Source organism: Ranitomeya variabilis, chromosome 3 (assembly GCF_051348905.1).
Source record: "Ranitomeya variabilis isolate aRanVar5 chromosome 3, aRanVar5.hap1, whole genome shotgun sequence".
Classification (NCBI taxonomy): domain Eukaryota; kingdom Metazoa; phylum Chordata; class Amphibia; order Anura; family Dendrobatidae; genus Ranitomeya; species Ranitomeya variabilis.
In genome coordinates this window covers 46,232,954-46,246,482 of record NC_135234.1, presented here as the reverse complement: position 1 = coordinate 46,246,482, position 13,529 = coordinate 46,232,954, and the positions used below count along the sequence as shown (strand labels likewise).

The 13,529-nt window shown below is 41.4% G+C and overlaps 1 protein-coding gene across 2 annotated transcripts in view; it reads left to right on the top strand.

The window, feature by feature from the left end:
- NCAM2 (neural cell adhesion molecule 2) overlaps positions 1-13,529 on the top strand; it is a 585,384-nt gene that overhangs the window by 511,467 nt on the left and 60,388 nt on the right. For both annotated transcript variants that reach the window (XM_077294013.1, XM_077294012.1), the window contains exon 16: positions 12,961-13,165. In XM_077294013.1, coding sequence (XP_077150128.1) covers positions 12,961-13,165 — 205 coding nt within the window. The remainder of the gene's footprint in view (positions 1-12,960; positions 13,166-13,529) is intronic.

Genomic DNA, 13,529 nt, shown 5'->3' with positions numbered 1-13,529 from the left:
CTTCTTATACGCCATGTGTCGGCTTATAGGGCGGGTGACCAATGTGCATATGGTGGGGTGGAGTGGTCCCAATGACAAAGAGAGGGAGCGTCTCACAGGGAAGGTGTAAGTGGAGTATCCCCCATTACCTCATTGTAGCAGCGATGCTCTCTGTGCAGGGGGGCGGCATTGGCTGCTCCTCTATGTGCAGTGTGCGGGTCTTGGAGTTGGAGCGGCGGTGGCTCCTTTCTGTGCAGTGTGGGGGCTCTGTGCTGGGGGCGGCGGCGTATCTCTGTGCAGCATCGGAGCTCCACCGGCATTTCCTTAAAGCCCGGAGGCACCGGCAGCTCCATTGCTGTGATGCGGTGACCTCCAGGAAAATGGCTGCTGGGGGTGGCACATGCTCAGATTCAGATCTCGTCTCCCTGAATCTGAGAATGCGCCGCCCCCAGCGGCCATTTTCCCAGAGGCCACCGCATCACAGTAATGGAGCTGCCGGTGCCTCCGGGCTTTGAGGAAATGCTGGCGGAGCCCCAATGCTGCACAGAGATATGCCAACCCCCAGCACAGAGAGCATTGCTGCTTTGCTACAATGAGGTAATGGGGGATACTCCACTTACACCTTCCCAGTGAGAGACCCCCTCTCTTCGTCATCAGGACCACTCCCCCCACCCACCATATTCACCCACCCTATAAGACGAGACCCGGCGTATATGACGACCCCCGACTTTTAAGAAGATTTTCAGGGGTTAAAAGGTCATCTTATACGCTGGAATTTGCAATTTACAGTGAGAAATAATGCAATGAGAATTAATCCCTCTGCAAACAAGACTTAATACTTGGTGGCAAAACTCTTGTTGACAAACACAACAGATTTTTTTTAGTTTATCAACTAAATGAGATTTTTACACATGTCAGAAGGAATTTTGGGCCACTCTTTGCAGATCGTCTCTAAATCATTAAGATTTTGAGGTTGTCGCTTGGCAACTCGGAGCTTCAACTCCCTCCATAAATTTTCTATGGGATTAATGTCTGGAAACTGGCTAGGCCACTGCATGACCTTAATGTGCTTCTTTTTGAGCCACTCATTTGTTGCCTTGGATGCATGTTTTAGGTCATTGTCTTGCTGGGAGACCAAGCCACGACCCATTTTTAATGTCCTGGTGGAGGGAATGAGGTTGTCACTCAGGATTTTATGGGACTTGGCGTCATCAATTCTCCCATTGATGCAGTGAAGTAGTTCAGTGCCCTTAGCAAGCACCACCAAAATGTAATGTTTCCACCTCCATACTTGACAGTGGGGATGGTGTTGAGTTAGTGCCAAAGACCTGACTTTTTGTTTCATCTGACCACATCAACTTCTCCCAATCACTCACAGAATCATCCAAATGTTCATTGGCAAACTTCATATGGGCCTGCATATGTGCCTTCTTGAGCAGGGGCATGTCTGATAGCTGCGGAGACACCATCACGTGTTTCTCAACGCAAGCAGTGAATAGCCAGACCTTTCCCTGGGAAGGAACAACCACGGGAAGGGCAGCATCCAATAAAGGAAAACATCCAATACAGGACAACCACCTATGCCAAGCATGGTATCCAACCACAGACAGCCGTTTCGGGGTGTTTGCCCCTCATCAGTGTGGAGTAGGAATCTGGCTATTAGGAGCAGTGCCTAGTAAAAGGCTGTAAAGGCACAGATGATTGGCCTCGGGGAGACCAAAACATCCAACACCGCGGAGACACCATCACATGTTTCTCAACGAAGTGATCCAGAACACTGCCCCCATCCCTTATGGGAAATATGCAAATGCATGTCGGATAGCTGCGGAGACACCATCACGTGTTTCTCAATGCAAGCAGTGAATAGCCAGACCTTTCCCCGGGAAGGAACAACCACGGGAAGGGCAGCATCCAATAAAGGAAAACATCCAATACAGGACAACCACCTATGCCAAGCATGGTATCCATCCACAGACAGCCGTTTCGGGGTGTTTGCCCCTCATCAGTGTGGAGTAGGAATCTGGCTATTAGGAGCAGTGCCTAGTAAAAGGCTGTAAAGGCACAGATGATTGGCCTCGGGGAGACCAAAACATCCAACACCGCGGAGACACCATCATGTGTTTCTCAACGCAGTGATCCAGAACACTGCCCCCATCCCTTATGGGAAATATGCAAATGCATGTCGGATAGCTGCGGAGACACCATCACATGTTTCTCAGCGCAAGCAGTGAATAGCCAGACCTTTCCAAGGGAAGGAACAACCACGGGAAGGGCAGCATCCAATAAAGGAAAACATCCAATACAGGACAACCACCTATGCCAAGCATGGTATCCATCCACAGACAGCTGTTTCGGGGTTTTTGCCCCTCATCAGTGTGGAGTAGGAATCTGGCTATTAGGAGCAGTGCCTAGTAAAAGGCTGTAAACGGCACAGATGATTGGCCTCGGGGAGACCAAAACATCCAACACTACGGAGACACCATCACGTGTTTCTCAACGCAGTGATCCAGAACACTGCCCCCATCCCTTATGGGAAATATGCAAATGCATGTTGGATAGCTGCGGAGACACCATCATGTGTTTCTCAACGCAAGCAGTGAATAGCCAGACCTTTCCCCGGGAAGGGCAGCATCCAATAAAGGAAAACATCCAATACAGGACAACCACCTATGCCAAGCATGGTATCCATCCACAGACAGCTGTTTCGGGGTGTTTGCCCCTCATCAGTGTGGAGTAGGAATCTGGCTATTAGGAGCAGTGCCTAGTAAAAGGCTGTAAAGGCACAGATGATTGGCCTCGGGGAGACCAAAACATCCAACACCGCGGACACACCATCACGTGTTTCTCAACGCAGTGATCCAGAACACTGCCCCCATCCCTTATGGGAAATATGCAAATGCATGTCGGATAGCTGCGGAGACACCATCATGTGCTTCTCAACGCAAGTAGTGAATAGCCAGACCTTTCCCTGGGAAGGAACAACCACGGGAAGGGCAGCATCCAATAAAGGAAAACATCCAATACAGGACAACCACCTATGCCAAGCATGGTATCCATCCACAGACAGCTGTTTTGGGGTGTTTGCCCCTCATCAGTGTGGAGTAGGAATCTGGCTATTAGGAGCAGTGCCTAGTAAAAGGCTGTAAAGGCACAGATGATTGGCCTCGGGGAGACCAAAACACCGCGGAGACACCGTCACGTGTTTATCAACGCAGTGATCCAGAACACTGCCCCATCCCTTATGGGAAATATGCAAATGCCTGACGGATAGCTGCGGAGACCCGGGGAAAGGTCTGGCTATTCACTGCTTGCGTTTAGAAACACGTGATGGTGTCTCCGCACCTATGCAACATGCATTTGCATATTTCCCATAAGGGATGGGGACAGTGTTCTGGATCACTGCGTTGAGAAACACGTGATGGTGTCTCTGCGGTGTTGGATGTTTTGGTCTCCCCGAGGCCAATCATCTGTGCCTTTACAGCCTTTTAGTAGGCACTGCTCCTAATAGCCAGATTCCTACTCCACACTGATGAGGGGCAAACACCCCGAAACAGCTGTCTGTGGATGGATGCCATGCTTGGCATAGGTGGTTGTCCTGTATTGGATGTTTTCCTTTATTGGATGCTGCCCTTCCCGTGGTTGTTCCTTCCCGGGGAAAGGTCTGGCTATTCACTGCTTGCGTTGAGAAACACGTGATTGTGTCTCTGCAGCTATCCGACATGCATTTGCATATTTCCCATAAGGGATGGGGGCAGTGTTCTGGATCACTGCGTTGAGAAACACGTGATGGTGTCTCCACGGTGTTGGATGTTTTGGTCTCCCCGAGGCCAATCATCTGTGCCTTTACAGTCTTTTACAATGGCACTACTCCTAATAGCCAGATTCCTACTCCACACTGATGAGGGGCAAACACCCCGAAACAGCTGTCTGTGGATGGATACCATGCTTGGCATAGGTGGTTGTCCTGTATTGGATGTTTTCCTTTATTGGATGCTGCCCTTCCCGTGGTTGTTCCTTCCCGGGGAAAGGTCTGGCTATTCACTGCTTGCATTGAGAAACACGTGATGGTGTCTCCGCAGCTATCCGACATGCATTTGCATATTTCCCATAAGGGATGGGGGCAGTGTTCTGGATCACTGCGTTGAGAAACACGTGATGGTGTCTCCGCGGTGTTGGATGTTTTGGTCTCCCCGAGGCCAATCATCTGTGCCTTTACAGCCTTCTTGAGCAGGGGGACTTTGCGGGCACGGCAGGATTGTAAACCTTTCTGGTGTACTGTGTAACACTGGTAACACCTCCTTTAGGTGGATTCTTAGAGAGATCTATGTCCAGCCCATAGATCTTCACAGGTCATTTACATGTAAGAAAAATGTGGATTGCTCAGGATTAATACATCAGATTGCAGAAATCAATTTAGAATTTTAGTCTATTCATTCTATGACCAACATTTCCATATAGATGGATAAGGTAGATTGATTTTACTGACAGATTCCCTTTAAGTTAATAAATATTTTTCTTTCTCTGCAAAAATGACTGTACCATCACTAGATAAAGAAGATAAACAATAAAATAGCAGCTTGAAAGATTCCCTTTATTTATACTAATGTCACTTTTTACTGAAATTTATTTGTCTTGCCACAATGTTTTTTACCTAATTTTATTTTAAATCATACCTTGTTTGTGCTTCATAAGGTTGCCATCTTGCATAAGATGCTGTTTTGAGTAGAATAGCTATCCAGAGATTTTCCTTTCAACAGATACTTGGATATATGAAACTAACGTCAGCAAATGTCTCATCGAAATCTAAAGGAGAGTAGTGGACATGCGCCAAGGTCATTTTTTAGATTTGAGGAGGTGAGATACGTCAGTCAGGTATTTTTGTGGATCCTATAACTTCTGAGGCTAGATTTCTACAGCTCATGTTAGATCCAGTCATGAAGGATGCCAAGGCAACTGTCCACAAAAGGGACACATTATAAAGAAATGTAAAAAACATGGAATACATTTTATGAATTGACTCTCGGTATAGGAAAGCACACTCTGCATGCTGGTGTATGTCAACCAGAAAGAGGCAGAAATTGAAAACTTTAGGCCTCTATCTAGCCTTTAGGCCTCTAAGTGGCATCATTACAATATACATCTGGAAAAGCTCCCGCTGTATTCTGATGGTTAGGTGCACGAGAACACTGTGGGTCTAGATTTAGAAGCAGAAATAGCAGGATCAATTGTAGCATAAATAATGGCCACTATTCATCATTTGTTGGGTTTTTTAAGTCACTTTCCATCTATACTTTGTGGTGTTACTCATGGTTTTTGGCACTGAAATTTATCAAAATGGCGCATACAATTCATGAATTTGGTGCAAAGTAAAAAATCAAAAGTTGTGAAAATTACAGTAAAAGTTTTGTCAAAGCACCCTACAAAAGACTAGAGTTAAATTCCACCAAATTTTTAAACTATTTAAATAGTCATGATTAATTAACCAAGCTAGAACATCTAGAATTGATAAACTCCACCCATAAAATAGGCGCAAATAGAATGATTTGGGTGCAAAAAAGAAGAGCAAAACACAAAACTAGACAGAAAATAGTCACAAAGGTAATGATTAACTGGGCCTATATATCTATTTCTGACAATACTTCCCTTCTAAATAATAAATTTAGCTCTGCTGTTGTATTATGTATGCACTACAGATATGTATCGATACATACAAACAATGATATACTGTAGATATATGTGGAATCTCTAGTCCCCCATCGTCATATTTATTATTTTTATGTAGGTCTTGTCAGCATGCACATTCTGATTCCTTGAATTAATGCATCTTAATGAGTTAATTAATTTTCAGAGTGCCTTGTACCAAAGCCACTTATTCTCCTCCTTCATAAATTTCAGTTTTCTTTTTCACTATTTACTATACAGTATTTATAATTTGCAGGGTAAAAAAAAAGAAATCATCAATGTAGTGTGCAAAATTTTTGAGGGCATTATAAGAGATGACCTGCAAAGAGATATTGTAGATAATAATACAATAATGTACACAAATGTAAAGTAATGCACCTAGGACGGAGTTAGTCTATTGCTACATATACATTAAATGGGACCATACTTGAGAATACAGAACAGGAGAAGAACTTGGGTATTCTGGATACAAGTAAGCTGAGCAGCAATACTCAATATCAACCAGCAGCCGCAAAAGCAAATAAGATTTTAGGGTGTATAAAATGAGAAATAAAATCTCGTGATCTCAACATATTGTTACCCCCTAATAAATCACATCTAGAATACGGGATCTGGTATTGGGCTCCACATTTAAAAAAGGATATTCAGAAATTAGAGTCAGTTCAAAGGCGGGCAGCTAGATTATTACAAGGGATGGAAGGCCTCTCATATCATGAAAAAAGAAGGCCTCATAGAAAAAAGAAGCCTCAGAGGAGATCTAAATGTATCCATATCAATATGGAGAAAGGGGAAAGTTAGATAAAGCAGTGTTGCTCCTTCACGCACTATCCATTCTTAGTTTATGGGACAAAAATAGCTACTGTACATGTTAACTATTTTAGTGCTTCAGAGTGAGTAGAGTAGGAGCACAAGGGTTCAACAACCACTCCACTCAGATTGGGGTTCCACACTTCTGTTCTTATGACCGATGGGGTCCTAGTAAGTAGGTGGATATGTGTCAAGCGGAGATGAGGAAGCAGATTTCATGCCAATCAAATTTGTGATAAACTTTTAATAATTCTCTAAGCACAGCAAATTGGAATAATTTGTTATTCGCTTTTCTGTACATTTCAGAAGATTGCTTCTGCCATAGAAGGCTCATCTGACATTGAGCGTGTCCATATAGACTTCCACTTGCCTTCCAGCTATTATATCACATGGTATAGCACAGTCAATCAGGAGGGATTTTCATGGCCTGTATAAAAGCAGAGGTGAGGAACGCAGCAGCAACTTTGTGCTGAATCTGAGTTTGAGAGGGCAATACAGCTCATAGCTTAGCCATAGAGACCGGACAAAATCCACAAAACACTGAAAATTGTACCAAAGGTATGTGATGCCATAGAAGTGAAGAAGATTTGCATATTGGGAGTAAGGAATTGGTTACTACTGGTTACCATCCATTTACCATAACTCATAACACTATATGTTAAGGTCCCTTTGACTAAGGCTTTGTTTGTGTTAAAGAGCTTGGAAGTAGCTGAAAACAGTCTTATGAGATCTCAAGATGTCATACACCTCATTTCAGGACAGTTAAAGGCTTTGCAGTACTTTGTGATTTTTGGTAAATCGATTTGACGCTAAGATACATTTTTTGAAAAACTTCAGTAAAGCTAGAAATTTAAAAAAATGATAATTTCTAGTGCTAAGTGTGGATCTTGTTACAACCCCTTCAAACAAATTTGCATAGTCATACAGTGAATAACTATAGGTTTGTGCCCTCTGGACCTGACACTGATCAACTATTACCTAGAAAAAGTAGGAATAGCTATAAATTGTTAAGCATTTAGCCATGACAGCGATGATTAGTATAACATCGTTAGTGCAACATTGGCTATTAAATTAGATGGTCATCCATATAATACATGAAAAGGCAAGGTCGGCTAGAATGGCAGCTGGTAACATTTGGTACTCACCACTCTGACTAATTAGAGAGATGCCATGTGATGACATCCTTCTGTAAATTCAATATGCCCAAATTGGTCATCTAGACTGGAGTTATTATCGTCTGAAAACTCCAGGCCATGAATTGAATACTGTGCCAAGTCATGTTTGAGCACATTTTTTGGCTGTGGTTATCTGTCTTTAATGAAGTCATCTTAGCACTTATTATTCACTTTGATAAATTGTGCTGCAATTCCACTCCTTATAATAGAGACTGTTATTGTGTTTCTGCAATTGCCTTTTAGTAAGATTACTGATGTTGAATCTCTGGAAGCCATCTTGTTTCCTGTTTGGGCCTACTTTAAGCCACATGGAATTCTTACTCATCGCTTGATCATTGTGTCTATCATTTAAGCTTATTCTAGTCTCCAGCTTCTGAGATCGGTCTCACCCAGACTATTCCCACTCTTCTCTGGATTGTTCCAACTATTCCTAGTACTACTTACAACAACTTCCACTAGCACTTGCTGTTGCCCACTCACGCTCTCCTGGCCATTAGATTCCAGCTGAGTGCCACCAGTAGGGTTGAGCGAAACAGATCGGCCAATTTCAAAAGTCGCCGACTTGGGATCTCTGTGGGATCGGGTCGGCCGTCGGCGATCTTCGCTCCAAAATCGGGTTTCGTTTTTTTATATATATATATATATATATATATATATATATATATATATATATATATGTCATTGAGACACATATATATATATATATATATATTTATATTTATATTTATATTTACTTCAGCGCGATATATGTGAAAAGCCGGTAATTCAATTGCCGGCTTTTCATTTCTACTGCCTAAACCCGAGATGATATGAGACATGGTTTACATACAGTAAACCATGTCATATCCCCTTTTTTTGCATATTCTACACTACTAATGTTAGTAGTGTGTATGTGCAAAATTTCGGCGCTTTAACTATTAAATTTAAGGGTTAAATCGCGGAAAAAATTGGCGTGGGCTCCAGCACAATTTTCTCCGCCAGAGTGGTAAAGCCAGTGACTGAGGGCAGATATTAATAGCCTAGAGAGGTTCCATGGTTATTGGCCCCCCCCTGGCTACAAACATCTGCCCCCAGCCACCCCAGAAAAGGCACATCTGGAAGATGCGCCTATTCTGGCACTTGGCCACTCTCTTCCCACTCCCGTGTAGCGGTGGGATATGGGGTAATGAAGGGTTAATGCCACCTTGCTATTGTAAGGTGACATTAAGCCAGATTAATAATGGAGAGGCGTCAATTATGACACCTATCCATTATCAATCCAATTGTATGAAAGGGTTTAAAAAAACACACACACATGATTAAAAAGTATTTTAATGAAATAAACACATCGGTTGTTTTAATATTTTATTGCTCTCTCAATCCACCTGAAGACCCTTGCTTTGCAAAATAATAAACCAACAATATACATACCTTCAGATGATCTGTCACGCCCCACGAGGTAAATCCATCTGAAGGGGTTAAAATATTTTACAGGCAGGAGCTGTGCTAAAGCACTCGCTCGTGCCTGTAAACCCCGGGGAATGAAGGAAATGTAGGTCAATGACCTATAGTTACCTTCAGTCGCGGTTATGCGCCCTCTGCTGGATGTCCTCATGAACTGCAGCCTGGGAACTTTTTCCCACGCTCGACGTCATATGAGGACATCCAGCAGAGGGCGCATCACTGCGACTGAAGGTAACTATAGGTCATTGACCTACATTTCCTTCATTCCCCGGGGTTTACAGGCACGAGCACAGCTGCATTAGCAGAGCTCCTGCCTGTAAAATATTTTAACCCTTTCAGATGGATTTACATCGTGGGACGTTACAGATCTACGGATGGTATGCATATTGTTGGTTTATTATGTTTCCTTTGTTACAGAGCGAGTGTCTTCAGGTAGATTGAGAGAACAATAAAATATTGCAACAACCTGTGTGTTTATTTCATTAAAATACTTTGCAATATTGTGTGTGTGTTTTTTTAACCCTTTCATACAATGGGATTAATAATGAATAGGTGTCATAATTGACGCCTCTCCATTATTAATCTGGCTTAATGTCACCTTACAATAGCAAGGTGGCATTAACCCTTCATTACCCCATATCCCACCGCTACACAGGAGTGGGAAGAGAGTAGCCAAGTGCCAGAATTGGCGCATCTTCCAGATGTGCCTTTTCTGGGGTGGCTGGGGGCAGATGTTTGTAGCCAGGGGGGGCAATAACCATGGACCCTCTCTAGGCTATTAATATCTGCCCTCAGTCACTGGCTTTACCACTCTGGCGGAGAAAATTGCGCGGGAGCCCACGCCAATTTTTTCCGCGATTTAACCCTTAAATTTAATAGCTACAGCGCCGAAATTTTGCACATACACACTACTAACATTAGTAGTGTAGAATATGCAAAAAAAGGGGATATGACATGGTTTACTGTATGTAAACCATGTCTCATATCATCTCGGGTTTAGGCAGGAGAAATGAAAAGCCGGCAATTGAATTACCGGCTTTTCACATATATCGCGCTGAAGTAAATATAAAAATATATAGATTTTCCATTACCTTGCATTGGGTTTCGTGTTTCGGACGATCCCCGACCCCGACTTTTCAAGAAGATCGGCCGATTTCACTCGACTCGACTTTTGAGAAAGTCGGGTTTCGTGAAACTCGACTCTACCTCAAAAAAGGAAAAGTCGCTCAAGCCTAGCCACCAGTATTGTCACAACCTATTTTTATTGTTGATTCGTATTTTGCAAGAAATACTCATGAAAATGTGTAGAGTTAACTACAAATGTGTAAGAGTTAAATGTGTAGAGTTAACTTGCCACATTGTACATGGGGTGTGTATGTAAACAGCATATTAATGGCACAAAGTGATGAACAAATATATAATTTTGTAGGAACAGTTTCAGTGTAATTTTTATCTTAATCCTTGTTCTTCATCACTTGCAGTTACTCTGTTTATGAGTCCAGTAGGCGATCCAATAGGGATACATAGCCATACAGATAATGTTAGTCAATGATAGGACCACCTCCAGGACCCCTCAGAATTAGATAATAGTTATAAAGAAATGTATCACATTAGACTATATATGTAATCATCTTCTCTTGCTCTTTAACATGTTACATGCAGATCAGCTTTAATACAGGACCTGTAAAAAAATCTAAACAAGTGATGTCTGTGGAAATGCAACTTATTACTCCAAACTATATGTAGTCTATTATAGCTAAGGTTGTTGGTAAGTGGACCATAGTGGTTGGTAAGAGGTCCATGATAATTAATGACAATTATCCCATAGGGCTCACTGATAAATCCCGAAGTTAGCCAATTTTTCTATAATACAGAAAGAAATAAAGAATTGCATAGGAATTTCTAATATAGAAAGAAATTAATGGAGAATGAATATATTAGTCGCTTGAGTTAAAAAAAAAACAGTTAAGAAACTTGCTTATTTTAGTGATTAAAAATATTACTAAAGTACAGTGAGATTAGCAGCTTGGTTTCTCAGCATGGCACCTGCACTGCAGAACATTGATACGTACTCAACCAGCAGTCAATCACAGAAGTCGTCAGTTGTCTGTGTTAAAAATAATTAGAAAAATAATATTTTAAAGCGAAGAAGCAATGCGAGTCTTCCACACAGCCCTCATTATCAGACACAGATTCCTATCACACAACAGGACGTATTTTATTTTTCTAGACTAATTCAAGGGACATTATCTTTTAATTCTTGCCAAGCTACTGTAGATTCTACACTCGAAACTTTTCCCATTCAAGGATAAAGATTAATGAAGCAAAATTAATCAGAAAGAGATGCTTTACACAAAGTAGGGCTGATACACTGAGAAAAAGCGCCCAGTGGGCTTCACAGAAATGAATAGCAAGGCAGGATTCTTGTATGCTGTAATAGCACGGAATGTCCAATGTATCGTATGGAGCGTCATTGGCTTCGTAGGCCATTTCACACTGCAGTACTACAATGGTTGGTTCCTTCCCATTTGGCTGAACCAGTTGTGTAAATCACAAAAGGCCTGACAAATGAAGACTTATTGTCCCAGTTCGACATCATTTTAAGTATTGTGCCTGGGGCATCACCTGCTTACTTGACTTATGATGTGTTGAGGTCCGTCTGATTTCTCTCCACCTTCACATGTTTCTGTCCCACACTTTTACTAAGAAGAATAGATCATTCAGAGCATATAACTAAGCTTCTCCTTCCTCTTCTTCCTGTGGCCATAAGGAGAACCTGTTTTTACATATTTTAACTTAAGCTTTGGATTCGATAGCATCTCAGATAAGAATTAGACTTACAATATGAACGCAATATGAAAGGGAACAATAGGGAAAGATTCCAACATCATTTTTTCAGGGCCAGTATTGACAAAATCAGAGAACATAGAAAGAGATTAAAACCACAATTTTTTGACCTTACATTCTGTGATAAGCTGGTCATACTGATGCTTTACTAAATCAATGACAGTTTTAGTTGTCAGCCACTTATCTGATAAGGCTCAATTCACACTTATATTCTCATTGTCCATGTTCCTCTTAATATATTGCAGTCATCATATTGTATGGCACTGTGTACTTACAATTGCTCATTTTGCCCTTCTACCCAGCTATTTTTCTCCTTTATATTAGAATTGTAAAATCACGTGATTAAAAACAGACTAGGTGAATCCTTGTTAGCTCTTTGTAGAACAAGGACTCTTTTCTGCGTGAGTCATCCCCCTCTTCCTGACTCAGCTTCTCAGCTCCTCCCACTGCCAGGGACTTTACACTGATGTAGAATTGTGGTTCTAATGATGACACATGCAGGGAAAAAAGACTTTCTGTTTCTACACAGGGATTAAAAGATTTCAGCTAGTCTGTTTTTACCCATGTGATGGCGTAGACTTAATGGAAAAGAGAAGAATTAACTGGGTAGAGGGGAAAAACGAGCATTTGTAAGTATACAGTGCCATATAATATGATGACTGCAATATATTAAGAGGATAAAAAAAATTGATGATGCTCCTTTAAAAGCAAAGATAGCAAATCCTCAACGTTAAAGGGGCCCACTAGGATTTGCTGGTAACTTTAAATGTTTCTATATTGTACAGCTGGGATAGTCTCTTAATGAACATAAGCCATAATAATGGAGAAAGCAGAATCTAACCAATGATTTTTATCATGATCTGTTCCCTTCCTTGAAAGCCGATATATAATAAAGTACTGTAACATTCAACCATTTATTTCTGACATTGTAATGTTTAATTCTATCTAAATTTTCATAAATCATGATGATAATTAGCCTATAAATAAAGATGAGCTAAGGGATAGTATGTTCTTTTGTTCCCTGTAGATACCCTTTTCAGTGGCCTTGGAATCGGAGCAGTCATCGGTTTGGCTATAGCTGCTCTCCTTCTAATTCTCGTTGTGACGGATGTCAGTTGCTTCTTTATGAGACAATGTGGATTGCTTATGTGCATAACCAGACGGATCTGCGGAAAGAAAAGTGGCTCCAGCGGAAAAAGTAAAGAATTAGAAGAAGGAAAAGCTGCATACTTGTGAGAAAAAATACTTGTCTCTTTTAAATGTCCTTTAAAAGGTCCGAAAAATAACTTTTGAACAAAAAAAATCCCAAATTTGCACAAAAATTATAGTCCAATATATGTGAACTTGTTATTACCTTTTTGATTATTGCAAATATAAAGTACAATAATTCTGAAGAAGTATACCGGATGACGGAATAGTAAAATGTTCAAACATATATATGTTATGGTTTTTTTTACATCTACAAATATTTTATTAGTATCACATGCAAATCTACACCAAGCCTATGTGTAAACCTTCTGACCTCTACTTGTATACTCCCTAACAGCCATATTAAAAAGATTCTCAAGATATGCCCTAAAGGTTATGTGCATCTTC